The sequence below is a fragment of the Lates calcarifer genome, unplaced genomic scaffold, assembly GCF_001640805.2.
Source record: "Lates calcarifer isolate ASB-BC8 unplaced genomic scaffold, TLL_Latcal_v3 _unitig_5776_quiver_344, whole genome shotgun sequence".
Lineage (NCBI taxonomy): Eukaryota > Metazoa > Chordata > Actinopteri > Centropomidae > Lates > Lates calcarifer.
This window is the reverse complement of record NW_026117718.1, coordinates 365,863-382,500: the sequence shown is the minus strand read 5'-3', so window position 1 is coordinate 382,500 and position 16,638 is coordinate 365,863. Positions and strand designations below refer to the sequence as shown.

The 16,638-nt window shown below is 39.6% G+C and overlaps 2 protein-coding genes and 1 long non-coding RNA gene across 11 annotated transcripts in view; 2 read left to right on the top strand and 1 right to left on the bottom strand.

Moving 5' to 3' along the window:
- The window catches only part of mtr (5-methyltetrahydrofolate-homocysteine methyltransferase), a 41,225-nt gene extending 39,448 nt beyond the window's left edge, over positions 1-1,777 (top strand). For both annotated transcript variants that reach the window (XM_018666485.2, XM_051069065.1), the window contains exon 33: positions 1-1,777. This exon is cut by the window's left edge and continues 863 nt beyond it. The gene's annotated coding sequence lies outside the window, so the exon portion shown is untranslated.
- Positions 1-16,638, bottom strand: part of LOC127141897 (uncharacterized) — a 156,271-nt gene that overhangs the window by 84,349 nt on the left and 55,284 nt on the right. The gene's annotated exons all lie outside the window — the stretch shown is intronic.
- The window catches only part of ryr2a (ryanodine receptor 2a (cardiac)), a 194,731-nt gene continuing 180,189 nt past the window's right edge, over positions 2,097-16,638 (top strand). For 7 of the 8 annotated variants that reach the window (XM_051069064.1, XM_051069060.1, XM_051069062.1 and 4 more), the window contains exons 1-2: positions 2,097-2,194; positions 2,412-2,608. In XM_051069064.1, the coding sequence (XP_050925021.1) occupies positions 2,561-2,608 (48 nt within the window). In that variant the 5' untranslated portion in view covers positions 2,097-2,194; positions 2,412-2,560. The remainder of the gene's footprint in view (positions 2,195-2,411; positions 2,609-16,638) is intronic. The other variant, XM_018666484.2, reaches the window with a different exon arrangement.

The window sequence follows — 16,638 nt, the reverse complement described above, 5'->3', positions numbered from 1 at the left end:
CTAACCATGTCCTGACTCTAGCTTTGTAGCTAATGCTCATACTCTCACTCTTAGAAAGTGAATAAGAATATTTCCTAAAATGTTGAATTCAATTTCATGATAATTTGTTTTACACAGCTTTTAAAGAAATTTGCTTCTAAACAAGACAAAGAAAAAATCACAGTACCAGCTTTATACTTATGTGGTACAGACAAATTCACATGCCATTATGTAAACAAAATCCAGCATGTACAAATGAAATCTAATCACAGTACAACCATACAGGAAACTATGGACACATGGTTTCTGAATGTTACTAATTTCAGTTTTAGATTTGCATTTTGAGGTGAGAGTTGAGCTCTTTGCTCACAAATTGTTTTTTTTTCTTTTGTTAATAGTTTTTTTTTTGGGGGTGGGATGGGGGTTTAATCTCTTCTTTTTATCATGTTATTGTTCTTATGTATGCTTTAACGTCATTAACATTTGTATGGAGGCTGTAGTGTAATTGTAATTACTACATTTTCAGTGGCTGATTACTTGAATTTTTGATTTTTGATTAAAGGATGCAGTTAAAAAAACTTGAGGTTAAATATTCCATTGAGTGAATGATAAAGTTCTCAGTCATAATTGTAACATGAAGGTAGGAGACAAATACAGTTGTAGTGATGTGGAGGTGTAGTGCAGTGTGTCAGTACACTGTGACATCATCACCGTGGGCTGTTGGTTACAGGCAGTGACTGGCTGTGGATAGAGAGCAGTAAAATCCTATCTTCCAGCCTGTTGTTACATCATTTATCATTCATTCATTCATCATTCAGATACTGAATATTAAAAACATGAACTACTTAAATGAGATAAATATATTTTTTAAATGAATTACGCCAGTTTATTGATAACTGTGTCAGTCCTAAGAGAAGCTGTTATCATTCACTTCAGACTTTCAGACATGTGAAGCTACAACAAGAAATTAATTCAACCTCTTTCCATAGATACCATGTGTCACATTGATACACTGTCAGTGTGATTTCAATAAGAGTTCAGTTTATTAGCTGGATCTGGTCTTTGATTGGCTGGTTGGTCAATAATCACTGCCTGTCAGTCATTTCTGAGGGGGTGTTCTATGAACTAAATGACATATGGTTCTAAATGGTTTGTCCTCCAGACGTCACCTCATAATGATCAGGAATCAATACATTGGGACAAAATTACAGATGAATGTGGGTATTTTAATTATTGTTTACTTAAAAACTGTTAATGTAATTTCAAAGATTCAGTATTCTTACTGTACCATCATGTAACATGGTTGGTAAAATCAAACAATTTTATGCAAAAACAAACTGGTGGTTCACAAAACAATGATCATGAATCATTCATGTGTTTCAGGTAGAATGTTCAGAGGTTTGATGTAAACTGTGTCAACCCTTTGCAACATCCCCGGTTATTTCAGTTCCCTCAGTGTCTTGTTCCCCAGTTCAGCTGTTTACACTGATGTACAACTAGTTGCTTATTGATGTACACATATTGTTTACCATGTTTTGTCAACATTTTATCATGTATGGAATATACAACATATCTACTTGGTCCAGGATCCAGAAACAAACAATCCAGGTTTTTCTGTAAAATTGGCTTACCTGTGTCTGAAAGCTCTGATGTGCTGCTTTGTATGAAACTTGATCGTTTTCAATCTGTTTTACTTTCTTACTTTTAAAAACAGACAAATGATGGTGGCATTTCAAACACTGTAAATCAGCACTGACATGACAGTGTTCTTTTATTAAAGATACTTGTTTCAACATAATGTTCTGTCTGTCTCTGAGTTTAAAGCTCAGTTCCAGCATCATATAAAAGTTGATTCAGCATCAGGAGAAGTGTGAGGACGGCTGTAGAGAGGCTTCTGTGGCTCTGAAGCAGTTTGAAAGACAGTTTGGTGTCAGGATGTGGAACATTACCTGACTGTCTCTAAAATCCTGGCACTAATAGCATGTTACCTTATTGTTATACGATTTAATGTGGTTTAACCATAGCACTGAAGACTGTGTTTGGAATATGGAAGTGCTACACCCCACCGCTGCAACTCCAGCTCCACAAAGCAGGAGGGAACAGAGAGATGACAGCATGAGATCTGCTCCATGACTTCCTCTCACAAACCACCGCACATCATACAGACAGACAGAGGGACAGGAAGTGGACAGCTGATGCTAATTTACTGCATCATGTAAGTAACAACTATGTTTTTGCTTGTTTTGTAACTGGAAGTCATAATTTGTATATTTATATACTGCTGTATGATACAAGTCATACAACATGACGATGGTGAAACCATAAACACAGCTGAAGGTCTTACTAGTGATTTGGTAGAGATGGTTTCATCAACCTGTGATGGTTATGTCAAATTGTCGCACACGCACGCTCTCTCTCTCATACCTGTGCAGCTCCTCCCTCGCGCGCCATCCAATGAGAGACGATTTCTACAGTGCGTTGGATTTCGCCGTCTCAAACACACACACACACACACACACACGCAGACCCAGTCTACTCCGCACGCAGATTCACCACGAGCATCTGCGTGTGAAAGCGAACCATGGCCGACGGAGGAGAAGGAGAGGATGAAATCCAGTTCCTGCGAACTGTAAGTGTCATTCACCTTCCTCTGAAGCGGAATGTTGCCGCCGTGCTGGGTGTTACTGCGTCTTTCTGCCCGGCTCTCTTTGTATGTGTATGTGTGTGTGTGTGTGGTGTGGGCAGGGAGTTTACCGCATTAAGGATGACAGCTCCTGTAAGATACTAGTCATTGGTCAGTGAGTCCGCATCATGCTGACAGTGGACTGAAGGATGGAAGAGGTGTGAAAACAGACTGACAGACAGGAGGAGAAGAGGCAGAGATGGTGTTGGTTGCAGCTGGTGTTGCTGTCGTTTTGACATAAAGAGGAGTTGAGCAGCACGCAGACTGTGTGTAGTCGCTGCTGTGTGTTGGGTGGATGCGGGGCGCAGTGCGGTGCAGACTGGCAGCGTGAAGCCTGGTGCATTCACATAGTGAAGCAATTCCACGGTACCGTGTGTGTGTGTGTGTGTTTGTGTTTGTGTGTTCATTACATGTTCATCGAATAACACAGTCTAAACGGCAGATATTGGACATGAGAGGAGTTGTTGCTTTGCAAAAAGTCACGTGAATAATCACACGTGAATTCACTGCACCTGAGTATTTACTTTTCTAAGGGAAAGAAGTGGGAACATGAGTCTTCACTAAAATGTCCTAATGTAGAGGAGACTGTGTATGTAACTTAAAATGTCTTTTAAACTGAGAACTCAATGTGCAGCCTCTCTGTCAGGGCTGAGATGATCCCATTGTTGTCAGTACAGTTGCCTTTTCTCTGAATCATCAGTGTCAGTTTTTTGACAGCAAAAGAAAGATTACTGCAATGGTATTAAGATGCCACGACTCAAATTATTCTAGAAAATACTGAGAATAAGATAAATCAATCCAAGGATATCCTGGTGTCAGGGAGTGCCATGGATGCTTTAACATATTCAGACCGACTGCATTTTAAAGCTGCACTGATGTGAATTTTAACATTAATAATGGATGAAATGACTAAATGTAATGTCACCGCACTCTGCACGTCTGAGCTCAATGGAGGACGTTAGCCTCTTTCAGCTCATTGTTTTGGTTTGCAGGTTTAGTGTCATGGTTCTAGTCATTGTCCTGTCTGGCAGAATGAGACTGGTGTTTTTAGTGAAAAGGTTCTGATGAACCCACTGTCCACAGCCTGGTCAGTGGCAAAACAGTCAGAGACTAACTGGTGAACACAGTGGAGCACTCAGCAGCAGTTTCCTGCATATTAGCTGATACATTAGCCACATCAACTTTACATGGTTACAAAAGGAATGAAAAAATTAATGAGGTGACTGGTATAGTTTTAAAGTTAAAACTGTTGTGATTTTTACTGTAGTTTTATTCTGATTGGGTCTTTGTGTCTATGACAAAAACCATGGCATATATTTTTGTGGGGATAAGTCAAAATTTCTGTCAGATAAATATGTACATAACATGGTGCTTTTGAAATGAGACTGGAAAATGTTTCATGGGATGGTTACCTGCTCTAATGTAAATATAAATGTATGTGTGCCCCTCCCCCACCCTGAACATATGGAGGGTGTGAATATCTAGCATAGCCTTGGAGCACCTTGGTGTTCCTCCAGGAGCAGCTGGAGGAGCTGTTTAGTCCATTGCTTTCAGGATCCAGACCCAGATAACAGCAGAGGATATTTGGAAACCAGTGTTTTCAAAATCACGTCCTCAAAATTGATGACAGGATTTTTATGCGTATATAAGGACAGAGCTGCTGCAGTGGCGGTTCCTGCTTACCATACAGACTGGCCCCCAACAGGCCACCAGTCACTGTTTCAGCATGTGGTTGCCTCTGAGCCATGGCCTGCAGAGTGAGGTGCTGCTCTGTTGGCAAGGCTGCCATCTAATTCCTCTACACACTAACTGAAGGGTTGAGATAAATTGGTGGCAGCAATTATGTGTTTTGTTTTTCAAAATTATTTTTTCTGACAGGGTTCCCACAGATCCATTCTTAAAAGGCATTAAATTAATTAATCTAAAAATAAGGCCTTTAAAATGTATAAATTCAGTATTACAAAAGTCTTAGAAATTCATGGGAGGTAGGATTTTATGTATTTTTTACATTGCAGATTTTGTATGTATTTAAAAATTAGAATAAAAACAGTTTACCGAATGCGTCATCTCACATTATGTCACACAGATCAGGAGCAAGTCTCTGTAAATCATAGATGGACAGACGCTGACCCTAAATGTCTGAAAGTCACACCAAATTATCAGTCTTTTGTTGTGCACACTATCTGCCAATGGTAGTTTTGCTGGCAGGAAGGCTAGCCTAGTCCTCTCCTCCGTTATCTCTATATAACTATGTAGCTATTAAGTTAGGTCTAGGATAGACCGATTATCAGCCGGCCAATTATCGTGCGATATTCAGCATTTTTGATGCATATCGCATTGCTGTTTTTTTTGGTTTTTTTTAATCCAACGGCTGCAAAACTGGGTTATTTTGGCCTCTCTATCTGTAGTTACTACTCTGTCTCCAGCATTGTCCCGCCCGCAGCACCATCTGATTGGTTACACGCAGAGCCACGGCACGGGTAACAACTATTCAGCAGTGAAAGCTGTGCATGCACAGTGCTCACACACACTGAACAACTCTGCTTTTTGGTGCTGCTCAACTGGGACTACTAATTGATTTGAGACTCACATTTCTGTGCAAATTTTATTTAACTTTGTTTTATTTACTGTATAAAAATTCAGGAAGTTATTTATTTAAATTTTCAGTTAACTTTATAAATGGACTTGTACTTATATAGCACTTTTCTAGTTGTATCGACCACTCAAAGCGCTTTACACTACGCGTCACATTCACCCATTCACACACACATTCACACAGCGCTTGCACTACTACAAAGTGCTCTGGCACATTTACACACCAATGTTACAAACATCGGGGGCAATGTCAGTATTTTGCCCAAGGCACGTACTGGAGGAGCCGGGAATCGAACCGCTGACCTTCTGATTAGTGACCCGCTCTACCTCCTGAGCCACAGCTGCCCCAACACTTAACTTTGTTTAAATGCCTTTAAGCACATGTTTATTAAACAGCTTTTCAGATTTGCAACATGTTAAAGGTTTTTTTTAACCTTAGACAATAGGGAGCTCCCAGGCTCAGCAGCATGTCTTATAAAGTTAAATGAAAACAAATAAATAGCTCCCTAAAGTTTTCTACAGTAAACATAGTTTTCCAAAATTTCAGTATAACTGAAATGTTATTTTATCTTTCACTTATCTTTGTTTATTTTCACTTTTACTGCAAATGAATATCGGCTCCAAATATCGGTTATCGGGCTCCTTGACTACTAATAATCAGTATAGGCCCTGAAAAAACCATATCGGTCTATCTCTAGTTAGGTCAATACTACAGTTATTTGTTTTTGTTATTTCATTCACTCATTCATCTATTGTCTATTCTGCTTATCTGTAAACGTAGTGGGGGGGCAGATTGGTCAGTCCATCACAGGGTCCATCACAGGGCAACAACTGTTTTTGTTATTTGTGTTTTAATTTATTTTGTTCACAGATTAAAACACACAAAAGTCCACACACTGCAGTTGCCACAAACAAACTCCACTGTGACATCCACCAGCAAAGTGATGTCCTAAGCTCCATGCTCCTCCTCACATTAGCTAGTGGATGTCCCAGCAGACTATTTAGTGGAGCTGCAGTGTGTGGATTGTTGGTCTATTTTCATCATGTTGGTTTTCACTGGTACAGCACCTTGAATATTGTGGGATGTGTGCATATAGCATATGTTGTTGATCCATTTTGTTCAGCTCTTTATGTTTCAATAAAGCCTATTCTAATTCAAAAACATATATGGACCAAATTGTCCTTAAACCTGAACAACTGATGCTGCTGCACCCTTTAAATCTTAAAGTCTTAGTCTTTAAGTCTTAAATCTTGTTTGCCTAAAGCTGTAGGAACCCTGTCTGATGAAAGGTGGAAATGTTATCTTGGTTTTGCTACCTTAATATTTGATTTTTAAAAAAGAAAAAAGTACACAACAGACTCATATTTGTTAATATGCCAGAGAATATTTCTGGGTATTACAATCAATGTGAAATATAAAATATGATTACAAAAATAACAGAATATATAAAGAAATACATAAAATATAATATAAAAAGCATTTAAAAATCTGTTAAAAAAATCAGTGGTGGATGTGAAGGCCAATTCACAGAGACTGAACCAAAGGAAGGCATCGGAGCACTCTGCTCATTTAATGCTTCATTAGGCGCAAGTGACTAACATTTGGATTTACACTGCATCTTCATCATAGTCAAACAGTATTGGCAGAAACAAGAGCAAAAGGCAGTAGCATAGCAACATTCATTCAAAAGGACAGTGTATTACAGTGTGGCAGCACAGAGAGGAAAACTAAAGCAAACTAAGATCCTTTTCTTACAGAAAAAGTCTCATTCAAGTGTCTTGCGGTCTTAGTAGGATATTAATGGTGGCATAGGACAGACACATAACCTGCATCATCAGAAATCCACGATTAAAAATCAAAGGTTCTGCACTTTGAGCATCTTGATCACACCAACTGAAGACTAAATTTTGTTGGACCATCTAGAGTTTCTGCACACCAGTCCTGCTGTTTGACATGCAGACAGTTGGTTAGCTAGCATTAACAGCCCATCAGATAGAGACAGACTGAATAATGTAGAATCTGCACATTGTCAACTTCTGTGGTTTCACCTCCTCTAAACCGAGATAATATCTCATCAACAAAAACAATCTGAGAGTGCAGATCAGTGTGGATCAGTGATTCTTTTTTCAGTCTTGTAGATGAGACTGTTAAATCCACTACAAGACACTGAGAGTCAGCACACCATTCAGAGTGCACCAGTAAACTGCAGCAGGTGGACCAGTGCTGGGCCGTGAATTGATTTTGGCATGGTGGTAACACAGGGTATTACAATTTTCATGTTCATCATGTGACACACACTGGCCCAACACTTTTCTTATACATAGTCATTGGTAGAGGAGCAGCTGTAAATGGTGAATACATTTGAGTGTCACAATCCCAAAAATGACTTTTTTGGATTAGTATTGATCCACTTGCTCCAATAACATTTGTAAAGTTCAGAAGAGCTCAGCAAGCTTGTTTGATCATATCCCAGCCAGCAGAAATCTCAACCTCAGCTCTTTGGCCCAAACATGTGCCAGTGTGATGAAGCCTGCGTGAAGTGGGGCATCTGAAACAATGGAAAGCAGTTAGTTTGGTTAGCAGTGAAAGCCAATTTCTGTGTTTACTTTGGCAAAACAAGGCAAGAAACTCAAGCCTCCAGAATGCGTTTCCTGAATCTCTAAAAGTCAGAATGGAAACAGTGATGACAGTAAGGAATTTATTATGTATTTTATTTTTTATCAAATACATGGCTCTTGCTACACGAGAGGCTGCCCACCATCTACTATAAAACACTACAGAAAAAAACTCTTCATCAGTTTGCTATAGAATTCTGTGGTTGTTTTTGATGACACCCACAACATATGGTAGTGCCAGCATAAGAGAATATCTAAATGGGCAGATGACCAGGATGTGTATATATTTAGCCTTCACCTGGACAGCACAAATGAGGTTGAAACCTTTTTAGTCTGGATTCTCTGAGCTTGCCTTTTCAAATTTTCATATGCTGTGATCAAATGAGAGATCGGTAGACATGGTATGGGGGGCTGTTCCACCATTACAGAACAGTATCATCATCTGTCTCACCATGCTGATTCTCCCTACACAGACTTCAGTTAATCTCTGTGACTACCTGGACCACACTGCTTACCTCACCTGTGTATCGGAAAACTACTGCCCTTCACCTAATGTTCTGTTAACAAATTGCCATAATTATAGCCTACACTGGGTTTTCAAGCACACATGTGTTCCTCCTTTAATAACATGTAATTACCAAAATGGTTAAAAAACATATTCGATATAGACTAGACACTGAAACGATAGTGAAAGCAGTCAGGTTTATGTATTGCTGCTGGTATAATGTCAGTATGATTATCAACTGAGTGGTTTTAAGAGGAGAAAATGTACACGCATATACTGATACTGCCATATTGTCCAGCCTTAATCTGGTGGACAGGTTGGGAGTGGCAAGGTCTGGAAAGTTCCATTGTGATGCAGGGGGCAGGGGAACAGAGAGGTTGTAAAGCTGGCGTCACTAGAACTCTTATTTATAAAAAGTGCCTTTATTTGTGTCAGTTCTTTTACTGTCAGTTAGTTTGTAAAGAAACATAACTTCATTTCAAATGACTGATTCTGTATTTGTCTCATTCTGGAGTTGAATTATTTTGGTACCTGTGCACTGGTAGCAGCCTGTAAATGACTCATAATAGGTCTGTCAGTAACACTTCTTCACATGAAGTCCTCTGAAGTAATCCATCAGTACAACAGTCATGTCAGACTCACCACTCTGCTGCTTAACATACATAATGGTATAATAAACTTCTCATTTCATATTTTTCATATGCAGGAGGCATTGAAGTTTATTATTAATATGATCTTACTGGACCCAGTTTCCTTTGGATTGCATTGTACACTCAGTAAATGATATGTCATCTTGATTAGGCATAATGGAAACAGACTCACTTGACCAGAATCAATATTATGTTAAACTGTGTGAAAGCATCTTGATTATCAGTAGTTTATATGGCACAGGAACAAATATGCAGCTCATTATTTTTAATCAACCACTGGCTTTGCTGGTAACACAGCTGTCAACAGCGGTTTGCTCCTGCTGACAATGTTCAGCCCTACTGCCTTTATCTTTCTTTGCTGGTCAGACATGTGACCAGAATGAAATGTGTGTGCGTTACATCCAGAAATGCCGAGTTTCAAATAGCAGTTGCACATTTACATCCAAGCATTTTGTTTTCCCCTTCTCTGTCTCTTCCCTCTCCACCCCCCTCTTCCCCTCTGCTCCCCCCTCCCCCCTCTAATCCTGCAGCACTCCCTGCTAAGTGCACTTTGAATGCAGATCAATACATGGTTACTGGTGGCTGCTGATGTCTCAGCACAAAGCAAACAGCAGGGCAGCAGCCGTGTGTTTGTGTTCACTGAATCTCTGTTACAGAGAAATGTCTGTGTTTGCAGACAAGGTCAATTAAAGGGGCACTCCACCCATAATCTGTTTCTTTTTTCAGTCACCCCCTGTATACATTGAAATGAAATAAAGAGTACCCACATTAAACAACAACAATAATAATGATTATAATAATAATATTAGGGGTGGTGTTAGGAGCATTCTTTGGACATGTATACAGTGCACTTGGTATATGGGTCTGGGTTAGAAATGTCATAAAGTTAGAAAAGGTGTAGCCATGGGACATATGTTAATCAGAGTGTACACAGCTGTATGTAAGCAGGAATATCAATTGAATATTCATTTTCATTAACTATGTAAACAGCTTTGCAGGAATACTGTCTTTTTTGGAATCAGGGCATAACACTGAAACATTTGTGCATGTAAACAGAGCAAATGTGATGTTTTCTGGAATCAGAACAGTGGCGAGCTGTGTACAGATATGAGAGTTGAGACTGAGGTGCAGCTATGCAGAGTTTGTTTGTGTTAGTATAAAACTTACTGTACCCATTCTGCCAGTTCAGCACTGTCCTAAATTCATCAAGGGAGCTCAGTTCCCCTTGTAAGGACATGCTGACTGGCCTGTGGAGCAAAACAAGTTTTTAGTAACATACACTGCTGACCTAGTATACAATTTAATATGTAAATGAAAAGTATGACAACAACAGTTATTTAAAGTGTTAGTAGGAGCTTAATAAAGGCAGTAAATGTTGAGGAAAGAAGAACAGAAAATATTACACTATGGCTGATATTCTGGCTAACTGTCAGATAAGTGCATCACTCCATCAGACAGCATGTGCTGGTGGAATATTGTAAAAGTTGTATTTTTCATCAATCCTGTCGTGTTTGGCAGGTGCCAGCTGTGCCACACACATTCTCTGCAATGTAATTATTATTAAGCTGATTCATTTATTAATTTTTCTGTAATGAAATCAAAAACAAAACACAAAACATACATACAGCCCACCCAAAGACACTGCACAATAACAAAACTAAAAGTTGTTTAGAAATGCTCCAGAACTTGTTCAACATTTCCTTTTCCAGAGGCATTATAACAGCTAACTGTGCAACCCACAGGGGAGAGCCATGGAGCGGAATCAAGCAATAAATTGTATTTCTTAGTTAAATAAAGAGTTCGTAACATATTTGCATCAAAAATACCATAAGTGGTACAACTGAACTGGTGCAGAAATGTTTCCAATGCAAATTATCCAATAAGGTCTAGGTAATAGGCAATAAAGTTTTCTTGAAGTGCACAAGAGTAAAATATTCTGTGGAAGAAAAAGAAACCCAAAGTCAGTCATATGAAACTGGATGCATTCGCAAAAGCCTTATTTCCACTTCCACAGTTAGCCATAGATGGATGGAGATACACCCTTTGATAAGGTTTCAGACCTGTCAAGGACAGCATGTTTTTGCTAAGGTGTTGGAAAATGATTAGCTTAGAAGTTGAGCAACACATTAACTTGAAATTGTTGGTGAAATTGAACAAAACAGCAGCTGAATCTTTTTGTACATTGTTTGAGGAACACTGCGGTTGTGAAGGCAGAGAGGATGTCCAAGACGATGAATGTTCTAGGTGCCCATGCATGTCAACAACTTTTGACATGCATGGGCATGACAACATTCAACAAATTGAACAAACCTTTGTGTAAGAATGAGAGCAGAACTGGTCTCCATTGATAACGAGACAGTTCAGCAACTTTTGTATGAAAATTTGAACATGACAAAAGTGTATGCCAAAGTTGTCCCAAAACTTCTGAGTCCTGATCAAAAGGAGCCAGTAACACTGAGTTGAGTTGCTAAATGTTCTCTGTTTGAATTTCTGCTTCAGTCTGCAGCAGAAAAGCTTTGAGCAGAATAACATGTGTTTTGGATTTGTGTAAATGCTGGAAGTGAACAGCATGGCCTCTCCTGTAAATAAACAAGATGAATCCACATCTGGAAGCCTACTTTAAAGATCTGGTCTCAGACAAGATAGAATCAATGAAAGGGAAGAGGCAGTTGTTTCAAAAAGCTTCTTTAACAAAGCAGTCCTCAGTGTTTGTTGAAATATTTTTTTACTGTAAAGGTGCTATATGTAAGTTTTTGCTGTTGCTACATAATCAACAAAAACCGAATGGACAAGAGGATAGAATACACATAGAATGCGCTACTTCTTCATCCTCTCATGTTGGACTGGGGACAAACTGGACACTATATTGAATCACTATCGTGACATGGTGTTATGAAACGAAACTAGCTGGTTAGCATGTTAACCTTAGAAGAAGAAAAGAAGTGATAGAAATAGAAGAAAAACAAAGGTTAAGGAACATTGATGCTGAGCTCCCATTGTTTCTTCTAGACTACAGAGTAAAAAGCAGGTCATTCTTATAATGGCTATGTAGGGATAGCAAAAACTTACATATAGCACCTTTAAATGGAAAGAGAACAATATCCAGGGCAGTCTAATACACTGTTGAAGTGTGGAAGTCATCCTGTGTGGTTCAGGGTGGGTACGTGGGTGGGGAATGGGGATGTATTAGGGGAAGAAATGGCAGTGGAAAAAGCAATAGTCCTCCATCAGCTGTCAGTGCACCACACACATATTGAGAGTAATGAGCCCTTTTTCTCAATATGAAAGTTTAATGACTTCCCTCCTAGTTTTATAAATGTTATGTCCTCTCTATGAGCCACACAATTCCCCGACTATCTATCAAGCAAACACTCTCTGCCAGTGTGTGTGTGTATGTTTTAGCTAATCTGTTTGTTCATCTAAAGTGGAATATGGCCAGTGTGTGTGTGATCGTGGCAGACAAGGTGTAGTGCACCATCCCCTCAGATTTAAGGTTGATGATAGCCTGTGTATACAAAAGCATCAGTCAATCAAATTATTTTCATTGGTGCACACACAAGATACTTATTTTACTGTTGAGGCTCTAAGTGGTGAGTGATCCCCATTCACTGATAAACTACACCACTGCACCACTGACTGACTAATCGATCAATCATTTTTGTAATTTGTGCGTAAGAGTTGAAGATAATAAATGAATCAGTCATGAGTCATGTTGGAGGGTAGGATAGTTCACTGTTATTTGTATATGTCTTACCTTGTGCTGTGGTCGTAGAGTCTTAAAGTCTTAAAAGAGATACAGAATACTCATCAGATTAATGTAAAGAGGTGCATGTGTGAAAAGGGTTCTAGTGCTGCAGTAGTTTAACCATCAGTGGGTGAGAATATGCTACCAGAAAACACTATATGGGTGCTTATGCATATAAGTAAGATGAGTTTTAAAAAAGTATCCTGAGGTTGTGTTTTTTTTTTGTGATGGGAGATGGAGGAGTAGGACAAATAAACGAATGACTGACAACAGTCTTGTAACATAGTGAATCTATGGTGCATCATTCCTTTCCTGTAGACATTTTCTGAAGTGTTTCTCACATTTCAGTCATTTTCTGTCTCTGACGTTTAAATGATTGTGCATGTTCTGCTGTGGTTAGAAAAGCCGAGACTATATATTTTAGTCTGCTCTGTTTTATGTCATCTGTCTCTTCACCTGTGTGGAAGTGAAAGCTCTTCATAAGGGAATGAATAAGCACAGGCTTTGTTTGATTTTTGCCTTTGGTTTTTACTAAACTTGATCCTAACTGCTAAGTCAGTCTTAGTTAAGACCAGTCTTTAGAATGGACTTTAGATCAGTTGCACCAACCAAACTAAAGCCTAGTCTTAACTATGCCTAGTCTTAGCCATGTGTGGTCAGGTGAATGCCCACGTCACTGTTGCTATTGCTCAGCACATTACTATGATACATTTTAACAATCTTCCACTGTCTTGCTACTTTGTAGCCAACGATAATTATTTCTTAATTGTTACTACGGAGGATCAGAGAAAAAGGAAAGGCAAAAAAAAAGAAAATTTCATGAGTTCTGCAGCCAATGGACTTGTGGACGCAGATTATGTCTCCAACTGTGTTTTGAGGTTTGTTTGCAAAAAATGTCCAGTGGATTGCTTCTGTCCCTAATAACTCCTGTCTAAAAGTCTGCCAGTGTTTCCCCTAACATTATAATGGCAGGGCAGCAAGAAAAAAAATGCATAAATTAAAAGATAATTTACGTTCGCATTTTTCTCCCCACTTCATGTCCGCAGAAGAGCCACAGAAGAGACTGGTGGACAACTCGCCAGCAAGTGTAAGAAAAGCTCCCAACAAGTATTGCAAGTCTCTGTAAATCATACAGACATCGACATCGACCCCAAATGGCCAAAAGTCAGACCAAACTATCAGCGTTTTTAAGGCCACTATCTGTCAATGGTGGCTTTGCTAGGCTTGAGAGGCTTGAAAAAAATTGAAAAACTGTCAGAGAAAATAATTATACAAGAGAAATAAGAGTGAAAGAGGGGTCACTGAGTCCGCTGATTAGTGGTCACTAGGAAAGCGAGCTGTCTCCATACGCCTGACTGAACAGAACCTGAAGCAGCCAGACGTTTCATTGTTGGAGGCTGTGGGAAGATGAGAAAATTGCAGCCCAAACCTATTCAAGTTAAGTCTTCTTTTATTAGTGTTATTTTTATGGTACACAGTGCAATCACTCACAGAAGTGTAAAGGATTATTTCAGGACACAGCACACACTTCATCAGTCACCTCATGCTACAGTTACCAGCATCATGATGCATATTGTCATGAATCACAATGCATTGTGTCAAGGTGTTACACGCCTAATTTATATAGCCTTGCAGTTACAATTGGCCCTCTGAGGTCAACCACAATGCTGATGTGGCCCAGGATGAAACTGAGTTTGACACTCCTGCTCCAGACTGTCTGTTATTACATATGGGTCCAATGGGATAGAAAAATTGACCAACCGCTGGTGGCCATCTTGAAAAGTGGCTGCCACAGCCACCAGTGTGTGAGTTTGTGATGGCCCAATATATCTGTCAGCAAATGCTAAATTTGATGATTTTATCACAAATGAACAGCTGTTACATGTTGGGCTATACCACACCACTATAAGGTTGAATTGTTTGGGGAGAACATGCTGCAATACATCTGGTGTAAAAAGGGCATAATAGTAGTGTGGGCTGTGCATGAGCTTGGACGGCTCACCATCATCGAGGGGAAATGAATTATATCAAGATATCTTCCAGTATAATCTCAGGGTGTCTGTCCACCAGCTGATGCTCAGTGGAGGTTCAGTGACGCACCCAACAGATGCTGTGGACTAAGCTCAGAGAAGAACGGTTCAAACTTCCTCCTGAACATTGTACCAATCTGATCCATAGAGACTCGAAGAGCTGGACTGAGGTTACTGCGACCAAAGGAGGTTCAACCACTAAATACTTAAATACCGGGTTGACTGACTTTCTCCACCAGCACTGTGAATGTTTAAGGAGTGTGTTCAATAAAGACACAAAATATTATAACTGTGTGTTATTAGGTCAAGCACATTGTATGTCTGTATTCGTGACTTGGATGAGAATCAGATCACATTTGATCAATTAATTCTAAAAACATTTCCATGTGGTTACCTGTGCTCCAAGAGGTCACATGGTAAATTCCATGGATGTGTTAAAGAGAACAGGATACTGTGCTCAAAGATGGCAAAGGTTATATTATCAGTATGTTAATTGGCCAGATGCTTGTGGTTTGTCAGTTAATGCTTTTTCTCAACTATATTTTCCATTTTTCAGCATTGTTAATGTTTTTTCTTTATTACCCCTCAAATGGGGGAAATATTCACTCCCCTGCACATGTAGTGCTTGTTTAAAGTAGCTGGTCCTCACCACCCTACTGTACACGACTCTCATGTTTTACATGCAAACTCACATTTTACTGTTGGTGTTCATCAATTGGGATCTGAAAAGATAATTTTTCCTTCAGAGGAACTGAAAGTTGGCATCTTGGTCATAGCTCTGTTATGAAATCCTACCACACCATAGAGTGTCTCTCCTGTTGGGCTGCTGACTGTGCTGTCAACCAGACTCCAAACAGTAATGAAGCCAACAGTAATGAATTTGGTCTTTTTGTGGTTTGGTCATTTTAAGACAAGACTCAGTTTGCAAAGTTTACAGCTGGCTCTGGTGCTCCTGCATCACTCTGTGTGCTGTAGGGTAGCTTGGAGTCTTCAGGACTGATACATTGACTCATTGACAGATGCACTTTTACCAATGACTGTTTATGGGAAATTGCTTTTTGGGTCACATGATGAATGCAGAAGTTGTTGTAATGTGGTTTGGCCACTGAGCCAAAATTGCTTTGCAGTCTGCAGGTCTGCTCCTGGCGGCTTGGTAAAGTCAGTATAAAGTAGGCTTTGCATGCAAGTTGGCATAACATGTTTCTGACTATTTGTTGTTGGCTAGCATGTTGTTAGCTGATGGTGTGAGCTAGTGATGGTGTAAACAGTTTGTTTTTGGTAGGCTAAGGTGAGGTAGCTCAGGATGATTGACTGATTGATGTTTGGTGGGTTTAACAGCATGCTGCTGTTGATACCAATATGATAGCTTAACATATTGTCTGCTGGTGGTGTTACATACAGAGATAAATATAACATGCTATAGAGGGTTGTGTTTAATGTGTGGGTATAGGTATGGAGGAGGTGGTTCTGGCACACTTGAACACAATGTTGAGCCTTTTTAGTTCAGCCAAACACCAAGTACTGAGAGGGCTCTACAACCGATGACCCTGTCAACAGATTGCACTCTCACATTTAAGCTTCATATTGAAATCACTGGTAATGTGTGGCTATTTGTAAGTCTAGTGGAAGTAGACATACAGCGATGGTGGTTGGACCACTGAGCAGGCCATAGCATTCAGCTGAAACTGTCTATGAAGCCAGTGAGGGCAGCCACTGTAGTTTAAGCTGAACAGATAAGGCTAGCTCATTTTACAGAGTATCTGCTCATTCCTTGGGTGAGAGTAGAATTCAAAGGCTCATTAGGTCAGAGGTAGAGAATGGTATTACCTGTCAGA